Source organism: Eulemur rufifrons, chromosome 17, assembly GCF_041146395.1.
Source record: "Eulemur rufifrons isolate Redbay chromosome 17, OSU_ERuf_1, whole genome shotgun sequence".
NCBI lineage: Eukaryota > Metazoa > Chordata > Mammalia > Primates > Lemuridae > Eulemur > Eulemur rufifrons.
The window spans coordinates 70,617,288-70,639,791 of record NC_090999.1 but is presented as its reverse complement, the minus strand read 5'-3'; the positions used below and the strand labels follow the sequence as shown (position 1 = coordinate 70,639,791).

At 34.4% G+C, this 22,504-nt stretch overlaps 1 protein-coding gene across 1 annotated transcript in view; it reads left to right on the top strand.

Moving 5' to 3' along the window:
• The window catches only part of SLCO6A1 (solute carrier organic anion transporter family member 6A1), a 79,815-nt gene that overhangs the window by 54,392 nt on the left and 2,919 nt on the right, over window positions 1-22,504 (top strand). The window contains exons 9-12 of the mRNA XM_069492235.1: window positions 2,730-2,883; window positions 7,086-7,273; window positions 14,642-14,706; window positions 17,136-17,273. Coding sequence (XP_069348336.1) covers window positions 2,730-2,883; window positions 7,086-7,273; window positions 14,642-14,706; window positions 17,136-17,273 — 545 coding nt within the window. The remainder of the gene's footprint in view (window positions 1-2,729; window positions 2,884-7,085; window positions 7,274-14,641; window positions 14,707-17,135; window positions 17,274-22,504) is intronic.

Below are 22,504 nucleotides of genomic sequence, written 5' to 3'. Positions count from 1 at the left end.
TGTGCCTAGATGCAAAAATAATTTAAAAATTTTAGTGAACTGAATCTAATAATATATTAAAAGGAAAATAAATCATGACCAAGCAAGATTTATCATAGAAATTGCAAGGTTGGTTTAATGTTTGAAAATCACTTGATGTAACCTACCATATTAAAAAACTAAAAATGAAAGACCCATATTAAAATCTCAATAGATGCCAATAAAACCCCACTGGATAAAATTCAGCATCCATTTCTAATAAACTAAGAGACTAGGAATGGAAGGGAAGTGCCTCAATCTGGCAAGGGAATTTATGAAAACCTACGGGAACATCATACTAATAATTATTATGGGCTGAATGTTTGTATCCCCCTCCATTCATATATTGAAGCTCTAATCCCCCATGTAATGGTAGTGGGAAGTGGAACTTTTCGGAGGCAATTAGGTATAGATGAGGCCATGAGAATGGAGTCTTCATGATGAAATTAATGTCCTATAAGAAGAGGAAGAGACCAGAGCCTTCCCTCTTTGCTTCATGTGAGAAGGTGACAGTATGCAATCCAAGAAGAGGGCCCTCACCAAACACGGAATCTATCCTGCTGGCACTTGTTCTCCAGAACTATCAGGAATAAATGTCTATTGTTTGTGCCACCAAGTCTGGTATTTTGTTATAGAAACCGAAGCAGACTGAGACAGTGATGAAATACTGAATAATCAGGAACAATAAAAGGATGTATACTTTCAATACTTCTATTTTCACATTACACTGAAGGTCTAGCCATTACAATAATGTAAGAGGAAAAAAAATAAATAAAGGGCATCCAGATAGGAAAAAAAAAAGAAGTAAAACTGTGTTTATTTGGAAACACGATTGTCTATTTAGAAAATCATAAAACCACTAGAACAAGTAAGATAAGTTTAGTAAGGTTGCAGGATACAAGATCAACATGCAAGAATCTATGGTATTTGTATGCACTACCTACAAATAAGCAGAAACCAGTACTAAAAATAATACCATTAACTATAGTATCAAGAAAAGAAAAAATACTATAGAAGACAAGATTAATATGCAATAATTTAAGGTATTTTTACCTGCAAATAAGCAAAAATTGATATTAAACAAAAATTTCTGATTGTATCAAGAAAAAGAAATACTTACGGATAAATCTGATTAAAGGTGTGAATGACCTATATTCTCATTATTACAAAACATTCCTAAGAGAAATTAAAGATCTAAATTTTTAAATGTAGAGATCACTCATGTTTGTGGGTTGGAAGACTCAATATTGTTAAGATGTTAATTCTCAAGTTGATGTTTGTATTTAATGCAATCACAATTAAAATCCTAGCATTTTCATCTTCAGATATTGGCAAAATAATTTTTAAATTTCTGTAGATATGCAAAGAACCTATTAAAGCTAAGACAATTCCAAAGAACAACAAAAGAGAAGGACTAACATTTGATTTCAAGACTTTTTGTAAAGCTGTGGTAGTCATGAAAGTGATAAATGCATCAGTAGAAAAGAATGGAAAGTCTATAGAACTAAACCCACACATATATGTATAATTAATATTTGACAGGATGCATATAAAATGCAGTGGAGAACATGTAGTTATTTAAACAACTTATGCTAGAATAATTAGATACCTATATGCAAACGAACTTTGATCCATACTTTGCTCCATATAAAATAATTAGTTCAAATAGATTGTAGATGTAAATGTGAAATATAAAATTCCAGGACTATAAGGGAAAATACTTTTGACCTTGGTTTAGGCAAAGATTTCTTAGATAGGACATCAAACACATGATGTGACAAGAAATAAATTGATAAGGTGGATTTCATCAAAATTAAGAAACTGTTCTTTGAAAGACTGTTTAAAAAAGGAAAAAAACAAGCCATAGACTATGAAAAGATATTTGAAAAGGATATACCTAACAAAGAAGTGTTTAGTTCTTTAGAGAATACAATAAATATATCAAGTATTCTTAATGTTTAATACTAAGAAAACAACCCAATGAAAATGGGCAATTTGAACATTTACTCAATATATATAGAGGGAAAATAAGCACATAGAAAGATGATCAACATCAATAGTCACTGGCAAAATGCATATTAAAAAATCACAATATGAAGCTACTGTAGTCCAGTTAGAATGTCTAAAATAAAAAAAGATTATACCAAGAAAGAAGAAATGCGGAGAACAACTGAAACTCTTAATACACTGCTGATGGGGATGCAAAATATCAAACCACTGTGGAAAACTGTTTGAGAGTTTCTTAAAAAGTTCAATATTTACCCTAAAAACATGGAGGCATATAACTACATAAAAACCCTATAAAGAACAGCTGCATGAAAGAAGTCAAGGAAAGTATACATACTGTATGATTGCATTTCATAAAACATTAGGAAATTCAAACTAATAAATAGTAACAGAAAGTAGATAAGTGTATGCCAGGGGTGGAGGAATTTACACATGGGCATAAGGAAATTTTGGGGCTGATAATTATGTTTGTTAGGATGATTGTGGTGATGATCTCACAAGTGTGTACATATATCAAAATATTTCAAATTGCACACTCTAAATATGTGCAGTTTATTGCATATCAGTTATAACTGACTAAAGCTGTTAAAAAAGAAATTATTTCGATAAGCATATTTTTATGAATTGTATTGATGTTAATATCTTGATATATATTAATAATTATAAAACTGGTAATATAATTACATGCAGTCTTGTTTTTACAGAACAGGGCAGTTGGGAAACCTCACAGCTCCTTGCAATGAACAATGTAGATGCTCATCTTCAATTCATAGTTCTATATGTGGAAGAGATGATATTGAATATTTTTCTCCCTGCTTTGCAGGCTGTACATATTCTAAAATGTTAAACAAACAAAGGGTAATTCTTTTAATATGTTTCTTCCTCTCCTAGGTCTCTATAAAAGCTTTTTTCTTATTTTCCATTTTTTAATATTAAAATGAAGGAAAAAAATTTTATTTTATTTCCTTTCTTTTTTTTTTTTTATTTCATCTTATTATGGGGGATACAGAATTTCAGGTTACATACGTTGCCCATTCATGTTATCACCATACAAACAGCTGATGGAAATTGGGCATGAAATAGATACTCCTGCATTAAAATGTGCTTACATATAAAATATTATCACAATTTTATAGTTTTAAAGCAGTGGGGGACTGTTATATACCTCTTGCCATAGCAAAGTTGAAAAAAAAAAAAAAAAAGCCCAAGAGAACATTTTGTCTTCTACTTATGTAGTTTTTCTTAGTTTTATGCTACGTATCAGCAGCACCCAATCTCCCAAAACCTTGAACTACAATCTTTCCCACACCGAGGGGTTGACCAATACTAGCCATTTGGTCACCTTTCACTCAGTTTTTCCTTCTGCTAAGAAATTCAAAATGTTTACTCTATACCTTGCTGTTTCTGTTTCTGCCCCACCAGAGAAGTAAGAGAGTCAAAGAAGATTCATAGGGTAGTACTATGTGATGTGAAATTGAATATATGTTATTCTTGCTTGTCCTTTGGCATTTACATGAATTGGGAGCATTTTAAAACTTCCCTATTTGTTCATTTTTGTGGCCATTACCATCAGAATCCCTTATTTCCCCAGGCCTTCTACCATCTCCTAACACATTGTCTTATTTTGTCATGGAAAGTAGTTGACCACTCGACTTGTTTGGGTTAATTTTTTAATATCCAAAGCTTCATAAATACGCTGTAAAGTAATGGACTTTCCACTACATTTTTACCTTTTAAGTTGCACAGAAGTATGGACACAGGCTCTTAATATTCTGTTCCTCTTTCCCTGTTCTGGCTAGTCCTTGTGAATGGGAGAGAGCAACAAGGAGGTATATTTCCTGATTGATGGGCGTGCCTCCTCCCTTAATTGGTGATGAAGTCCTTTATTAATTGTACACCTATGTAACAATATATTTTCCTGTTAGACACATATAAAAAATTAGCATACCTGACCAACTTTAATTTAGTTCCTCATAGTAATGTTTTCACTGGCTTACAATTTAATAACATATATTCAGGTTTTTATTGAGCATTCATATTAAAAAGGTTATGTACCCTTTTTAAAAACCTTTCTTATTAAATGTTATACATTATGCTTAAAATATGCTACTATGAAAAGTTTTAAATGTAACAAAAAATAATGAACTTTCATATATCAATTATAATTTATTAACTTATGGAAAATTTATTAACTCATGAAAAATCTTGCTTTACCTATACTCCACTTACCTCTGTCCTCCACTTTATTTTGTAGTACACAAATGATTTTTAAATGCTCACCATGTCACAATTTACAACAGATCTGTTTGACCTCAGTGTTTAGATCCCATAGGATAGTCAAGAGCTAAACAGACCATCCATTACATGGCTCCAACCCCTCTTTCCTTTTCTGGGAAATCCCTTTTATGGAATTTCCTTCTATTTCATGAAACTCTTCATAATTTTCTTATATTTCTCTAAGGAATAATTAATTCATAATGAATAGTAGTGATAGAAATAATCCACAAAATAGCCAAATTGTGTGATAGCATTTGACACGTAATAAAAATTGAAAGAAGAAACAAATACTTTTCTTGAAGAAAATATTTTTTCACAAAAATTGAAAGAAGACTAAAATAGATCTGTCAGAAATAACCCAACAGGACAATTATCCTCGATGGAAATAATGTCTCCAAAGGAAAACATAGAATAGCAGAAGCTATTATTAACAGTATGCCACTAATCATCAGAGAATTTTCTTCCTAATTCTTCCCAAACCTCCATCATTGAAACTTATTCCAGCTGATATTTTGCAGATTCCATGAAGGTCTTTTAATTTCAAAGACAAGACAGAAGAATTTTGCCTTTTAAATACTTCTAAAGGCATTACTTCTACTACCTTCCTAGTTACAGTCATTTTCAGACTCAAAATTTCTTCCTCTCATTCCTTGAGGATTTTAAGCCCTGGTTCACTGACACTTTTTCTAATTATCCAAAAGTATCAATGAGTATCTTAGCCCATTCTGTGTTGGTATAACAGAATACCACAGACTGGGTAATTTATATGGAAAACAAATTTATTTCTCACAGTTCTGGAGGCTGGGCAGTCCAGTATTAAGGTGGTGGCACTCTTTCCAGTACCATGTTTAGTGATTTTGAAATCACTAAAGTGATTTATCTTCAAACTCTTTCTAAAGTACTCTACCCTTATAATTTCTTGACTCATATTTTCCCGGTAATCTTGTTTGCACCCTGCCTCATCTACCATCCTTCCATAGTCGCACCCTAGGCCTTTTATTTTCAATAACTTTACTTCTTCCATGATCTCAATTTCAGTCATCCCACTGTTAAACTATAGCTTCCTCTCTTGCATCTCACTCTCTCTGGTACATGGACTCCTCAATTCTTTAGCCCTTCCAGAGTTTAATATCTCCTAATTCTGCCATCAGTTCACTAAACCTTCTTTATATTTTTACTTCTACCCTTAGTTAGCTTAAATTCTGTGACCTGCAGCTATTCGTTTTGCTAGATATCTTTAGTCTATCTATCCTCCAGATCCACTTTTCAACTTCTCTACCATGTTCATTGTCCCAGGGTACTGAGCTGTAGGATGAGAGCTCCTTTGCCCTCCGGCTTCTGACAGACTGAAGGTCATAATGAGTGCAGTGCTAGCAAAAACATCAGAAAGATAGGGGGGAAAAAAGAGAAGTTGTAGTATTTATTTTCTTGGTTCTCTCTGTGAGCTATGAACTGACTGCCTCCCTTGACTGAAGGCCTTAGTTTCTCCCAGGAAGGCCTTTCCGTATGAATTTTTCTTTCTGGTAACCATTTCCATGCAAGACATTTTACATCTACTTTCAAAGTCAATGCTGAATCTGACCATTTTCATCATTTTCTCTGATACTATCCTGACCCCAAGTACTATTGTCTTGCACCTTTTTTCTATTGCTTTTTAACTGCTTTATCTGCTTTTACCTTTGCCTACATGGTCCAGTAGTCTCAGGATAGCAGCCAAAGTGATATTTTAAAAGATGTCACTTATATTATATCCCTCCAATGGCTTCACATCACTCAGAATAAAAACCGAAGTTCTTAAATTGCTCTTGTAATTACCTACCAATTTATGTATACTCAACCCTTCCCCTGCCACCCTGATTTTATTTTCTCTTAGTCTCCTTCTTTTTCATTCTGCTCCAGCCCATGCTGTTCTCCTTGCTTTCCTTTGAACTTGTCAAGCAAGCTCTAGCACAGGACTTTTCAAGCACCTTGTTTTTCTACCTGGAATATTTCTTCCAGATAACCACATGGTTCACTCCTTTACCTTCTTCAAATCTCTGCTCAGATATCACTTCATCACTGAGGCATTCCCTGATCTGTTAAGTATACCCTGATACCCCTCCAATACTCCCTGTAATTTTTCCCTGCTTATTTAAAATTTCATTTTATACTTTACATTGTCTTTAACTGCCCTCAATTGCCTTACTTACGACATTGACTATAAATATTTTGAGGGAAATTTCTTAAATTAATAGAACTTTTCCTAAATAGCTATGATTATACCTATATATGCAATACACACACTAATTCTTTTTTTGTTGTTGTTGGCATAGTCTCTTTTAATCACAAATATAACCAAATTTTATAGAAGGGAGGGCAGTTGTGGTGGAAGGAGGGCATGGACACAGATGGCAGGTTTTACTTTTCCTAAATCCTAGCCACATGGTTTGTCAAATTGGATCAGTCAAGGGCATAGCAGTATATCTGACATTTGGGAGAAAACACCAAGATCTAAAACATTTCAAATACATTTACGTATCACCCATATTTTCAGTGTTAATTTATATTTGTAATTTTTAAAAAATTTTTTATTTCAGCATATTATGGGGGTATGTCAGGCAAAATAGCTTGGATTTATCATAAATGTTTCATTTCTAAATAAATTGCAGGCTTAATGTAAGGATATTTATTAATAAAACTAGTCAGTTTCCCTACAGTTATTGATTGAATTTTTATTATGTGAGTTTTTGTTTCATGACTGTATTTTTGAAAGATTGTTGCTCTTCTTCAATATTCATTCATAGATGTACTACAATTGTTCTTGCATTAAAGAGGGATTAATAATCGCAGATGGAGAAGGTGAATTTATTGATGCCAGACCTGGCAAATGTGATGCAAAATGCTATAAATTACCTTTGTTCATTGCTTTTTTCTCTTCTATAATTATATTTTCTGGCTTTTCTGGCGTACCACTCACCATGGCCATCATTCGGTATGTACATATTATTCAAAATCATTATCCATTTAATACATAAGAAAAGTGATTTGGGGAAAATTTTAGAATATTGTTGTGAATGATTTTTTTCTGTGTTTCATGGTAGCAAATGCAGAGGGGAAAATTGTTACATTGTCAAAATTTATGCATATACTTAATTCTCTCTTTTAACTAGTTTATTTGCATAAAGTAAATAGATATCACATTTAGTTTAACTTTAACTTAAAACAAGGTATTTACTTAATTTAACACACGTGGAAAATTCATAAATATAAGAAATTCTTAATTATAACACATATTTAGTTATAATGTTGATTCATTGGTTAAAGGAATTTATTGACTATTTACTTCTATATAGGCCCATTTGACTATGAGAAAACATCAGTGTCATCTATACAGGAACATAATAACTTTTAGAATTTCAGTACATAAGTTTATTATTATTCTAAATAGAATTGACATTTATTATTCACATGTTCTTTCTCAATATATGAAATCTACTTAATATTCTTTTTTATCATAGTAACAATAATTGGCCATAATTTTCCATTTTTTTCCCAAGATGCTAACAGAAAATTTTAAGTCATGAGGAGCTTGTACAGGCTGATCAGGTAACAAAGTGAGGAAAATGATAATTTCTATCTAAGATGATTTGAAAAGTCCTGTAGGAGGTATGACTTGAACTGGGTTAGGAAGATAATTGATTTCTCAAATTGCAAGCAGTTTGTGGGCAAGGCCTTAATAGGAAAACTGAGCAGTGAAAGTAGAGGCAAAAATGTATGAAATGTCTTGTCAAGAAGTTCGTTATGACAGGAATAGCATGGTGATGAATGAGACAAGGGGATTTGAGCTAGGTAAGGGTCTGAGTATGGACAGCCTGTGTTTCCATGTTAATGTGAATAGTGTTATCTTATGTACACTCCTGGGAGCCATTGAAAACCGTACACCTCAGGAATAAAAGTGATAAAATTTCATTTTATATAGAATACTTTGAAGATAGTGTGGATGATGGAGCTAAGGGGAAGAACTGGAGAAAAAGAAAAGTAACTAGAATTTAGTAGTGATATTTAGAGATAAAAATGATAGAATATTTGGGAAATATTTACCTTGGATAAAAGGGTAAAGTTTATTAATTTGATGTGCCTAGCACAAAATATGGAGAAATCTAAGGTTATATCCAGACTTCCAGTTTGGGGAACTGAAAGAATAATGATTACATTAAATAGAAAATTAAGGCAATCACAGCAGCAACAAAAATAAATAAATGGGACCTGATCAAACTGAAAAGTTTCTGCACGGGGAGGAAACTGTCACTAAAGCAAACAACCTACCAAATGGGAGAAAATATTCGCATGCTACACATCTGATAAAGGGCTGATAACTAGACTCTATATAGAACTCAGGAAAATAAGCAAGGAAAAATCAAACAACCCCATCAAAAAGTGGGCAAAGGACATGAACAGAAACTTTTCGAAAGAAGATAAACTAATGGCCAACAAGCATATGAAAAAATGCTCGGCATCTCTAATCATCAGGGAAATGCAAATCAAAACCACAATGAGATATCACTTAACTCCAGTGAGAATGGCTTTTATCAAAAAGTCCCAAAACAATAAATGTTGTCATGGATGTGGAGAGATAGGAACACTTAGAAACTGCTGGTGGGACTGCAAACTAGTACAACCTCTGTGGAAAGTAATATGGAGATACCTCAAAGGACTACAAGTAGACCTACCATTTGATCCAGCAATCCCATTACTGAGCATCTACCCAAAGGAACAAAAGACATTCTATAAAAAAGACATCTGCACTCAAATGTTCATAGCAGCACAATTCACAATTGCAAAGATGTGGAAACAACTCAGGTGCCCATCAATACATGAGTGGATTAATAAAATGTGGTATATGTATACCATGGAGTTCTACTCAGCCACAAAAAAACAATGGTGATCTAGCACCTCTTGTATTATCCTGGATAGAGCTGGAGGCCATTGTACTAAGTGAAATATCGCAAGAATGGGAAAACAAGCACCACATGTACTCACCATCAAATTGGTATTAACACTTATGTGCATATATAGTAGTAACAGTCATCAGGTGTCAGGCAGGTGAGAGGGGGGAGGAGGAGATGGGTATATTCACAACTAATGGGTGTGGTGCACGCTGTCTGGAGGATAGACATGCTTGAATCTCTGACTTAGGCAGGGCAAAGGCAATATATATAACCTAAACATTTGTACCCCTGTAATATGCTGAAATTAAAAAAAAAAATTTAAAAAGAAAATTAAAGAGGACAAGAAAGCTCAGATTGAACATGATCAGTACTATGTTGAACATTCTTTATTTAAAGCTCATGTGAAACATCCAAGCAAATGTTTCCAGCAGTGAGATGAAAGAGATGATAGTAACATTCCACAAGTTTAGTTCTGAATCTTCTCATTTCTCTTGGTAACTAGACAGAGCAATAAGGAGAGTAAAACACACATGCATATACTCTAGTTTTAGTATATGAGATAGAAAAAGACATGACAAAGTTGAAATTTCATGTAAGTGTTGCCATAATCACAGACAGAAGTAAAAGTCATTGGAAATCAAGAAGTGGCAAGGGTTAAAAACCTACCTAACAGGTACAATGAACATTATTCTGGTGATGGACACACTAATAGCCCTGATGTAAGCTTTATAAAAGCTATCTGTGTAACAAAAACCTTTGTGCCCCCTTAATATTTTGAAATAAAAATTAGTATTGACTTATGAACAGACTGACAAGAAGTCTAAAAATAGACTCCAACTCATATGGGAATTTAATGTATAATGAAAGTGAAATCTGAAGTGCGCCAAAGATGGACTCTTTTGGAAAATGGTTCTGATATAACTGGATATATTTTGGGGGAAGATACATCCATAGTTCTTTTAATATACCTAAAAAAACTCAAATAGAATAAAGATTTAAATGTAAAAAATTAAATATTACAAATACTAGAAGAAAATATTGGCTAATTTTATTATCTTTAAAAGAGGGTTTCTCAAACTATGATTCAAAATCTAGAAGTCCTGAGGGAAAGACTGATAAATTTTACTTTATAAAATTAATAATCATGAGAAAAGTCAAAAGTCAAGCAACAATTAATATTTGTAACTCATATCCTATAAAAAGATTAATTCTTCTAATTTGTAAGGTGCTCCTAAGTTTAACAACCAAATAGAATAATGGGAAAGTATCAAAGAACACAAAATACAAATACTAATATGAAAGGATGTTTAGCCATACTCATAATAAAGGAGATAAGAATTAAAATTGTAATGTGATAATATTTATTATATATTTGGTTTACAAGAATAAAACTTTGATAATAGAATCTGTGTATGAAATTATGTAGAAACATGTACTCTCATATATTGCTAGAGAGAGCACAAAATGATACAACTCTATTAAGAGGTATCTGTAATACCTAACAAAATTACAGATGTGTTTGCCCTTTATGCCAGCACTTGCACTTCTTGAAGTTTTTATTGAAGATATTTTGCAAACAGATAAATTTATACCTGTAAGGTCATCTATATCATATATTATCTATATTATGTTATATATAATATACGATATAGATAACCCAAACACTGGGAAAAACTAAGTGTGAAGGAACAATAGACTATTTGAATAAATCATCTCACTTCTGAACAAAGCAATATTACACAACTGTAAAAAATGAATAGGAGGTATCTCTATGTTCATTTAAGAAGGGATATTAAAAATACGTAGTTACATTAAAAACTCAAAACGAAGAACAATGAATATAGTATGCTACCTTCTGTGATGAAAGCATGGAATATAGAGATACGTATTTATCATTACTTGTATTTGCATAAAAAATGGGAGGTATAAACAAGAAAGTAGTTAAAATGATAACCTTCGGGAGGTAGGGTAGAAATAGGGGTATAAGTAAGCAAATTTCTCCAGTGTGCCTACTTTATATTTTTTTTGCTCTCCAAAGCACATAATTATATTATAAATTCAAACAATCCAGTTTGTTTTTTAAAAGTACAATAAAAGTCAAAGCCAATGACATAAATTATGAAATTACTATCAAATAAGTGATAATTAAAGCCATGGAAGTGGGGTAGAATGCAATAGTTTGCAGCAGGCCAATTCCCCTATAGAGAATAACTAGAAAGCTGGGTTAAATGATAAGAATCAGATATTTAAAGTCAGAACGAGGCAAATGACTAGAGAGATTAAAATTGCAGAAGTGTTTAGAGGTGAGCTGGGCATCAAAGCTGTCCCTGAGATACTTGCCAAATTCTTGATGCAGGCTAGAGGCTGACAATGGACTCAGACCCAGGTCGAGGGTCACTACTGGAGGACAAGCAAACTGGCAGAGTTTCTGGTGATCACACGGGGCTAAGGATAAAATTATTTTTCCTCTCAAGAAATGTGCTGAAATCTGAAGCAGTTTAAGATTTAAGCATAAACAGAAAAGACTCATCATTTATCTGTCTTTCCATTGAGGTGCTCATTTAGAAAAATGAATTTTTCAACTTTTTCCTTTCCACTCCTCATTATTTTAAAGTATTATACTAACATCTCCCTGATTATGATAGTCATTATGGATTCAAACAAGAAAGTGGGTAAGCACATTAAGGAAAAAGAAGTAGGATAAAAGAGAAACAAAAGCAACCAGATCCCTGCAACTCTGAATAGTGTTAGAGGTAGCACTGTAGACAGAAAAAAAAATGTAGTTACATTAATAAGCATTTGATTATAATATGAGAATATACTCCAAACAAAATGTAGAAAATGCAATAAGAAAATTATAGAACGCTCTAACAGTCTGCGGAGTTAGGGAGGGTATAACTGAAGAAATGATGTTTGAGCTAAGCCTTAGATGGAAGATGAGTATTTCACACGGTGGGAACAATATATGCAAAGATTCTGGTGGGAGAAAGTAGCTTTGTAAGAGTGTTTTATTATAGAATATAGTGAACAGGGTGGTGATGAGGCCAAAAGTTTGGAGGTGACATGGAATAAGACTGATGAGATCCAGCTGACCATAGTAAATTTTTTTTTGTGATTTTAGATTTTATTCTAAGAATGATGGGAAGCTATTGAAGGATCCTAGGTTGTGAGGCAGTGTAATAATCAGAATTTCATCTTGAAAAGTCACTTTAGCTCTTATATGGAAAATGGACCAAGCAGATAAGGATGATTGTTGGAAGATAAATTAGGAAGGTTTTTCATTTATTTCACACAAAAGATATAGGGTTGAAATAAGCCAGTGGAATTAGAGATGTAAAAAAAAAAGCAGAAAGAGAAAGATGAAAAAATGTTTTTTTTTTTTTAAAAAAAAATCACAGTATTTGATTACTGATCGGCTGTGGTGCATGAGAAAAAGGATCTCATTCCAGGGTCTGAGCTTGAGAAGTGCATGAGTGATGACCCCACTTTTTGAATCAGAGAGCACCACGGGTGGAGCAAATTTTGTGGATGACAAGAATTTATGCCTAACACTGATGTCCTATGAGAAAGATATGGACTAAAAATATAAGTTTATAAGTCATATAAAACATGGTGGAAGCTTCTTTTTACATTTTGGAAGAGTGCTAACAATTTTTTTTGTTTGTTTAATAAAATTCTGAAACCATTCATTTATAGCCTTACTCATGAGATGAAATTTTTTAAAATGTATTCACTTTGTTGTTAAAACATAGTAAGTTTTCATTAAAGTTTTTGTATACATACCTATTATTTATTTTGTGTTGTTCATTTAACTAATTTGGGAAAATCCCACAAATCGTTAATCTTTTCATCTTGGTTTGAATATTCACTAGAAAGAGGGTTGTAATCAAACGGAAGATACACAAATACTATTTAATGATTACACTTTTGTGTAGCGGTCGGCTATATATATGCTTCAGACAGCACCAATATCATATCATATACAAGAAAACAATTCATGCTAAATGAAGCAGAACATTCAATTATAGTTAGACATATAGCCAACATTTCCACTTTATATCAAAACTTTATACTAAACTTTGGTTCTAAAATGTGACACTTTACTTTTTTTTAAACTCTCTTTAATGAATCTCCTTGTAATAAAAGTATAAGTTATTTTATATTTAAAAATATAATTATCATTTGAGGATTGGGTAATTTGTCTTGTTTTCCTAGTAGTAAACATTTGAGGAAGAAATATATATTTTTACCAGGTTGATATGGGTAGAAATATCTCACCTTTTGTAAAATATCAGAAAATCTGTACATATGCCACATTTTTATAAATTAAATAATTTTGGATGAAATGTTGATCATACTACAGTTTATTGTTCAAGTTCTAATACGAGGAAAGAAAGGGTGATCATAGAGTTTATTTAAAATGCCCATTAAAATGTAGCACTTATTTTTAACTTTCTAAAATGTTCAAAAATTATTCTTAATTGTATTTTTTAATTTATTTTCCAAACTACTGATACCTACTATTATTAATTATTTTTCTTTTTTAAACAAATACTTGCTTTGATCAATAGGAAATACTGGAATCCTCATTCTTTATGTTTGGAAAAAGTATTTTTCATTTATCTTAGCTTTTAAATAGTGAGTATACTAGTCACAGGTCCAACAAGAGATGGTACCCTCAAATTAGGATACTTGGAGTAAGGTTAAATAAAGTGGCTGTTTAAAATGTGGGTAGGGTATAAGGAATTCCAAGGTATAGTGCAGTACCTCTGTTATGTTATCAGCCTAGGCCCAAAGGGAAACAAAGAATGGGAAAGAGAGAGACCTGAAAAGAGGACTGCTTTGCCTGTAGGACCCAGTCAGCCTGAGGTCATTGCAGGTAGGGAGGCTCAGAATGAACACCTTAACCTCACTTCCCTCCTAACTCCGAGTGCCCCATTGGTAGAACCCAATCAGAAGTCAGAAGGCAAGAGAACCTATTGATGTAGTACACTTAGATCAGCCTTCCAGGGCAGAGGGTAAGGAGGAAAAATATGGAAAGAGGATCTCCCAGGGGCAAAAATAAATCTAAAACAATGGATATGCACAACAGAATGAAGAAAGGTAAATATGAAAGCTAGTGCTAAGTCTTTCTGGCAAAGGAAAAGAAGGCTGAAGCAGAGGATTTGAACCATAAAATCCTTCCTCCTTGGGAAGATCAAGGAGCTTTGGAATTGGTTGGCAAGGGGCAGGATATGGAGAAATGGGAAAAGCTGCAGTCTTTTAATAGGCTGGATTGAACTCTGTCAACTGGCTAAAGATGCTTCGTATAACTAATGCACAAGAAAAAAAATTAACCTTGAACCTAGCATACATTCTCTATAGCTGATAATAATGATGTGCTGATGATAATCATTGCTATTTGCTTTCAGGATTTTACCCGACAAACTGCGTTCTCTGGCCTTGGGTGTGAACTATGTGATTGTGAGAATATTTGGTATGGATTCTTGGCAATCTTTTATTATATCAAATTGTTTCTTTTTTGATATGTATATGTGTCTACATGTATTAATATATAGAATTACAAATAATAATGGTTAAATGACACAAAGCAAGTGAAAGGGGGAGCTTCCTTACATAATTTAGGAGATAGTTAATGTAAAGAGAGAATACCTAAAGCAAAGCTCATCCTAACTGTCATATAAAAAATACTTTATATTATATTTGATCAGGAGAGACAATCTGTTTAATCTTAAATGTATTCATCATCTCATACAAGTGGCTTGGTAAGTTCATACAAAACACTTGTATAATCACAGCAACTGTATTCCACGATGCTTGCATATTTGGGAAGCCACTAACCTAGACTACTGCTTTTGAATGTTTTAATCACCAAAGACACTGAATCTGATGTTTTTAAAGATTTATTTGTTCCTAAGAACAAATTGGTTTTGCCAAAGATAATGTACTCTTTGCTTTGGCTTCTTTAAATAGCAAAACCTAGATTTCAAATCCACATTATGACTATATTAGGACTTCTGATTCAAGAAGTTAATTAAAAATGTTGGAGGGGTAAGGAAACCTGATTAGACTCGATTGAGGACTGAAAGACATATGATAAAAGAATGTAGAAAAATCTGCATGTGCCTCTCATGTGGGATAGAGAAATCATTCTATAGCTAGATCCACATGTGTGATTAAAATTAGCTTTCTGAAATGAGAAAAATTGGAGCATATTTTTGTTTTGGACAATGATCCACTTGATCAGAAGAGATGTGTAATGGAAGAAGCAGTGTGGGAAACAGCCAGTGCACATGCAGTTTCCTGCAAAAGGAAGCCAGTGAGGCTGATGTATTTTTGAAAGGGAGAGGGTAAAATAAGATGATAGATACAGATGCAAACTATCTCTAGATATTGCAGGGTTGCCACTAGAGAATTTTAAGCAGAGGATAAATATTATCTGATCTATGTTTAAAAGATAACTTTGCTGAAGGAGGAAGAAATACTTACAAGCGATAAGTGTGGAGGAAAAGAAAAGGGACACTTTGGCTGAAGTCTAAGAGTTATAATAAATTGGATTCTAGGAGTTATAGTGGAGATAGAAAGCAACGGATCCAAGATATGTTTGGAATTAGTGTTACGAAGATTCATGAAGGATTGGAAAAAGATGGCAGGAAATAGAAAAAGTGAATTAGTAGCCTAGGATTTTCACTGTGACCAACTATAAAAAGAATGTAATGATTCATGGAGATGGGGAAATCTATATAATGAGCATGGGTAGGAATCAAGAGTCATGAGGCAAGAGGGCTCTGATATTTGCTTAAAGATGGTCAAACATCAGAGATATTCTTTAGCTCTAAGAACCTGATTCTGGTGTCTTTGAGGCAAGAGGGAGAGAGAGAGAGAGACAGAGGGCGTGTGTATGCGTGTGTGTGAGAGAGACTGTTCAATCACTTTTAGTTGAAAATAACTGCTGCTGAGGAGATGTTGTCTCTGAGAATATGTAGAGGTTTCCCTCAGGAAGCACAGTTGTTCCTTTGAATCTGAGGTCATCTGAGGTCATCTGAATCTGGGGCTACTATAAACACACCAAAGCATTTGCATTTTCAGTTATTTTTCTCAATCTTGATAAATAACATGTATGTATGGCAAACTCATGTTTCAGTCATTGAAAATTTCATAGAGATTTTTGAAAACATACTGAATTCATAAAAATCAGTATTTGGTATCTCTGTTTTAAATACTTTCTCCTAAGTTTTTCATGCAGAAATCAACAAAAATTTTGAGACGTCATCTAAATAACAGCATGTACAACATTCTAAAAAGATGCAAATGTACTAAATGTTTTACATCTACAGGGATACATATATTTTGAAAACTCACATTGCTTTTCAGTGGTTATCAATCCTGAGTAAATTATTAGATAATTTTAAACAGTATATGTGTTTCATGATTTATCTCATAATATATGTGTGTGTATATATATATAAAAAACATATTTAGGCCGGGCGTGGTGGCTCACGCCTGTCATCCTAGCACTCTGGGAGGCCGAGGCGGGTGGATCGCTCAAGGTCAGGAGTTCGAGACCAGCCTGAGCAAGAGCGAGACCCCGTCTCTACTAAAAATAGAAAGAAATTATATGGACAACTAAAATATATATAGAGAAAAAATTAGCCGGGTATGGTGGCGCATGCCTGTAGTCCCAGCTACTTAGGAGGCTGAGGCAGTAGGATTGCTTGAGCCCAGGAGTTTGAGGTTGCTGTGAGCTAGACTGACGCCATGGCACTCACTCTAGCCAGGGCAACAAAGCGACACTCTGTCTCAAAAAAAAAAAAAAAAAAAAACATATTTAATTTTAGAAGAATAATTTTGATCCTGACTTATAATGTTTTCATGTAGAATTTACAATCATTTTATTTTTCATAGGGAGTATTCCTGGACCACTAGCTTTTAAATTTTTGGGAGAAGATTCTTGTACTTTTCGGGATATCAATAAATGTGGGCGCACAGGACGTTGCTGGATCTATAACAAAACAAGAATGGCCTACGTATTGGCAGGAATAAGTAAGTGATCCCTATTGAATAAATGTAGAGAAATAAAATTATTTTCAAAACATATAATTGTTTATAGTAAGGTAGAATTATAAAAAACCATGAAGAAATAGATACTTTGAGGATTAAAAGAGGCTTGTATGATTACATAGAAAATATTTTAGAAACTAAAGTACTATAGAATTTATGTAAGTATTTGAATCAGTGCATTAAATACACAATAGTTCTATGTTATTCCCAAATGAAGAGTGATAATTAGCAGAATTTTAGTTTGGGAAGTAATTTTGCCCGTATACATATATAACCAGATTTCTTGACTTTGTAACCCTTTCCGTCTCCACAGTAAAAGATTGGATAAATTTGAACAAAATTTTTGCAACACTAAGGAGCATCAAGATACTCTTATCTCACTTAACTATAAACTTCACATTTTCTGTTTTGTTCAATGATGGAACAGTGGTTGGAACATAATAAGCATTCAGTATTTGTTGAATAAGTAAGAGATGTAGGGAATTGAGATGATGTGGTAGTATAAGCTATGGTCAGGCGTTGAGAAAGTCTGAATATTTTGTGTTACTCTGGAAAATTCAGCGGATCTTCTTGGATCTTAATTTATTCATCTTTTAAATGAGGATATTATACAGTATAATTTCTGAAGTCTTCATCAACACAAACATTCAATGACTATATTGTGTAAGTACTTCTTATGTGATAAATATTTTGAAGTGTTTATATGTTTTGTGATTTTACTGAGTAGGTTCAGTAAGTCAAAGAACCACATAATGATAGACTCTAATATTTAACAGTAACAAATATCTGTTTGATAAAAGTATAGAGCAATGCTTTCTAATTCAGAAGTCAGTTATTCTGCAAGCTTAGCTGAGTAAAGTAAAAAAAAATCAAAAAGTCCAAATGACATTCAAGAAGTCAAAATTAATTTTTCAGAGATAATTCAACGAGACTAGGAATTGTTCTTAATGAAGGCTTAAACCATTGCTGAGACTTGTTATTTTAGATGTAATTGTAACATGGTGAGCTATTTTCAAGCATAGTACATAATAGAGAAAGTTGGTGAACTACCAGAAAGCCCACTAAGGACCTACTAAAAGAAATATAAATAATTAAGAACATAAAGATTATAGTCAGATAGAAGGGGGATTGATAGGAAATTGCAATAGAAATATGTGTTTGTGGCAATAGTGTAAGTTAGTATATTTTAAAATGTATTCAATAGGTTATATGAATCAGAATCGATTGGCGTTCTTATTTATATTAATGATATAAATTCTGAGGTCCTAAATTAGAATTCCAGGGATTGGAGGAGGTCAGCTAGACGGAGGAATAGGACTTTCTGGCACTCATTCCCTCACAGAAGCATCAGTTTGACCAACTATCCACACACAAAAATACCTTCACAAAAGCTAGGGAAATTAGGTGAGAGAATAGAGCAGTGGTCCCCAACCTCTCTGGCACCAGGGACTGGTTTTGTGGAAGACAATTTTTCCACGGACAATTTTCCTCCTGGGGTTGCGGGGGAGGGGGTGGAGCTCAGGCGGTGATGGGGAGTGGCTGTAAATGCAGATTAAGCTTCACTGGCCCTCCTGCTGGCCTTCTGCTGTGCGGCCCCCTCGCTTCTAAGTTTCATGGAAGACAATTTTTCCATAGATGGAAGGGTGTGGGGATCAGAGCTCTGCAGCCCAGTCCTTAACAGGCCACGGACAGGTTGGATCTGCAGTCCAGGGGATGGGGACTGCAGGAATAGAGCACCTGTGTGTAGCACAAAAATAAGAAAAGACTCACTGAAGAAAGTAGAAAGTACAGTTTCACATTATTCACATCGACCCTTCCTCCAAGCCTGGGAGCACAACCCTCTGCAAGATACCCTCCATGTGGAGAAATGAAAACTAAGTGAGTACTTGACCTTCCCATGGGCCCCAAACCAGGCCTGCCTCAGTGAAACACAGGTCTAGGCTGTCCCCCACAGTCCCAGGGTCCAGGCTGGCACCAGTGGACTGAACTTCCAGGCCTTCCCCAACTATATACTGACTCCCACAACCCTAGACATTAGACTGGCACCCTCAGATCCTACTTATAGACCTGCCCCACACAAGACTGGCACCTACAAACTTCAGCTCCAGGACAGCACCTGTGGCCCTAGACATCAAGCTGGCTTCTGAAGCTCAAGGCTCCAGGCTGGCAATTACAGACCCAGCATCTAGGCCAGCCTTTGCAGATGCAAGCCCCAAGCCCACTCCTGTGGTCTCAGGCTCCAGAATGGTTTTCCAGTAGACCCAGGGTCCAAGCCTGCCCCAGTAGACTCTGGTGCTTGCCGAGTCTCTGCAGACCATGCTCCAGAACTATCCCTGCAGATGCAGGACCAGGCCCACCCACATAGCTCAAAACCTGCCCTAGTTCCATATCAGCCCCCAAGAACCTAGGCTTCAGACTGGCCCCATAGACTCAGGGTCCAAGCCTACCTTCATAGGCCCAGTTAACAGGCCCATGTCGATGGACCCATACTTCAGGTCCAATCCTATGGACCCAGGTTCCAGGCCAGTTCCTATGGACCAAGGTGCTGGGTCAACCCATATGCTGACCCAGGCACCAGACCAGCCTGCCCAAAGATTCCAGCAGCAAGCCTGCCCATGGACCCTGCCAAACAGCCTTCCCAGAATCTCTGGACCAACTGATTAGTGAAAGGCTTTCCCTGCTGAATCCAGTATACAAAGACTAGAATGAATGCCTACTTCTTCAAAAGTGCAGACTTTAATGCATGGCCACAAAGATCACAAATAATCAGGAAAATAGGACACCATCAGAGGAACAAAATAAAGCACTGGTAATGACCCCTAAAGAAATGGAGACTCATGAACTATCTGATAGAGAATTCAAATTAATCATCTTAAAGGAGCTCAATGAGCTACATGAGTACAGAGAAAGACAACTAAAAGAAATCACAAAAATTGACAAAATTAAAAATTTGACAGAAATAAAAACCATAAAAAAGAACCAAACAAGATTCTGTAGCTGAAGAACATAATAACTAAACTCAAAAATTTCATAGAGAACTTCAACAGAAAATTCAATCAAGCAGAAGAAAGAATCAGTGAGCCTTTAGACAGGTCATTTGAAATTACCCAATCAGAGAAATAGATAAATAAATAAAAAGAATGAAAAACAGAGAAGAAAGCCTGTGGAAATTATGAGACACCATCAAGGAAACCAATTTGTGCAGTATGGGACTCCAACAAGGAACAGAGAAAGAGAAAGGGGAAAAAGGTTATTTAAAGAAATAATAACAGAAACTTCCCAAATATGGAGAGAGAAATGAAAATCTAGATCTATGAAGCCCCAAACCCATCAAATAGATAAAATATGAAGAAATCTTCACCGGACACACTATAATCAAATTCTCAAAAGTCAAAGACAAGGAGAATTTGTAAAGCAGCCAGAGAAAAGCAATTCATCACATACAATGAAACCTCTATCTATTAGCAGATTTCTCAGCAGAAATCTTGCAGACTGAAAGAGTGAAATGATACATTTAATATGCTGAAAGAAAAAAACTGCCAACCAAGAATACTATACCTGGCAAGGCTGGCCTTCAAAAATAAAAGAGGGATAAGACAAACAAAAGCTAAGGGAATTGACTGCTAGCCCTGCCTTACAAGAAATACTCAAGGAAGTTCTTTTTTTTCTTTTTCTTTTGAGACAGAGTCTCACTCTGTTGCCCCTGCTAGAGTGCCATGGCATCAGCCTAGCTCACAGCAAACTCAAACTCCTGGGCACAAGCGATCCTCCTGCCTCAGCCTCCCGGGTAGCTGGGACTACAGGCATGGGCCTGGCTAATTTTTCTATATATATTTTTAGCGGTCAATATAATTTCTTTCTATTTTTAGTGGTCTCACTCTTGCTCAGGCTGGTCTCAAACTCCTGAGCTCAAACTATCTGCCCGCCTCGGCCTCCCAGAGTGCTAGGATTCCAGGCAAGAGCCACTGTGCCCGGCCTCAAGGGAGTTCTTAAAGTTAAAATGAAAGAATGCTATCTAACTACATAAAAACATAAAAAAGTATAAAACTCACTGGTGAAAGTAAATACATAGCCAAATTTAGAATACTGCAATACTGTAATGATGATTCATAAATCATTTTTAACTCTACTGTAAAACTTAAACAACAAAGGTATTAAAATAACTATAGTTACAGTAATTATAAAGGGTACATGATATATAAAAGATGAAAATTATCATCAATAGTACGAAATAGGGGAGGCAGAGAAGAGAAAATGTAGAGTTTTTGTATGTGGTGGAAGTTAAGTTGTTATCAGCTTAAAGCAGATTGTTGTAATTGTAAGATATTTTATATAAGCCTTATAGTAACCACAAAGAAAAAACGATGTAGTATATATACTAAAAAATAAAGACAAAGGAGTCAAGGAATGCTACAACAACAACAAAATGTCTTCAAATTACAAAGGAAGGCAACAAGAAAGGAAGAATGGAACAATGTGGAAGACAGGGAAAAAGGTGAAAAAGAACTACTGTCCAAAATATATAAAGAAGTCTCACAAGTCAATAAGCAAAGAGATAGATAGCCTAACGAAAATGTGGTTAAAAGACTTGAAAGAATTCTTCACGTAAGTAGATAGCCAAATAGCCACTAAACATTAGAATGGATAATAAATTGTGGTAAATTCAACAGTAGAATACTGTACATGATGTTTTTTCCAGTCAATTTCCCTACTCCCCAGATAAACAACTTTTAGATTTCTCTTAAAACATTTTAGTCTTGTCTGCTCTAGAAACTTACATTAATGGAATGAAGTTTGCACTCTTTTTTGCTTTACCTTGATAATGTTATGCTGTTGGGAGATTTATCCATGTTTATTCTAGAGCAGTAGTTTGTACTTTTTAAAAATTGCTGAGTACTACTTCATTTTGTGAATATACTACAGTTTATGTATCTATGCTCTTACTAAAGGACATTTGGGTTGTTTACAGTATTTGGTTATTATAAATAAGACTGCTATGCACATTCTTACACATATGTTTTCATAGACATATGTTTTTGTGGGGGTTTTTGGGTAAATCTCTAGAAGTGGAATTGGTGGGTCATAGAGGTTGAAATTCACTGAGACTTTTCTTATGACCTACGAGATGCACTATCTTCATGAACTGTTCATATGCACATAAAGATGCATCTTTTGTAGTTATTTGGCATCATCTTTTGTTATTATCAATTAGA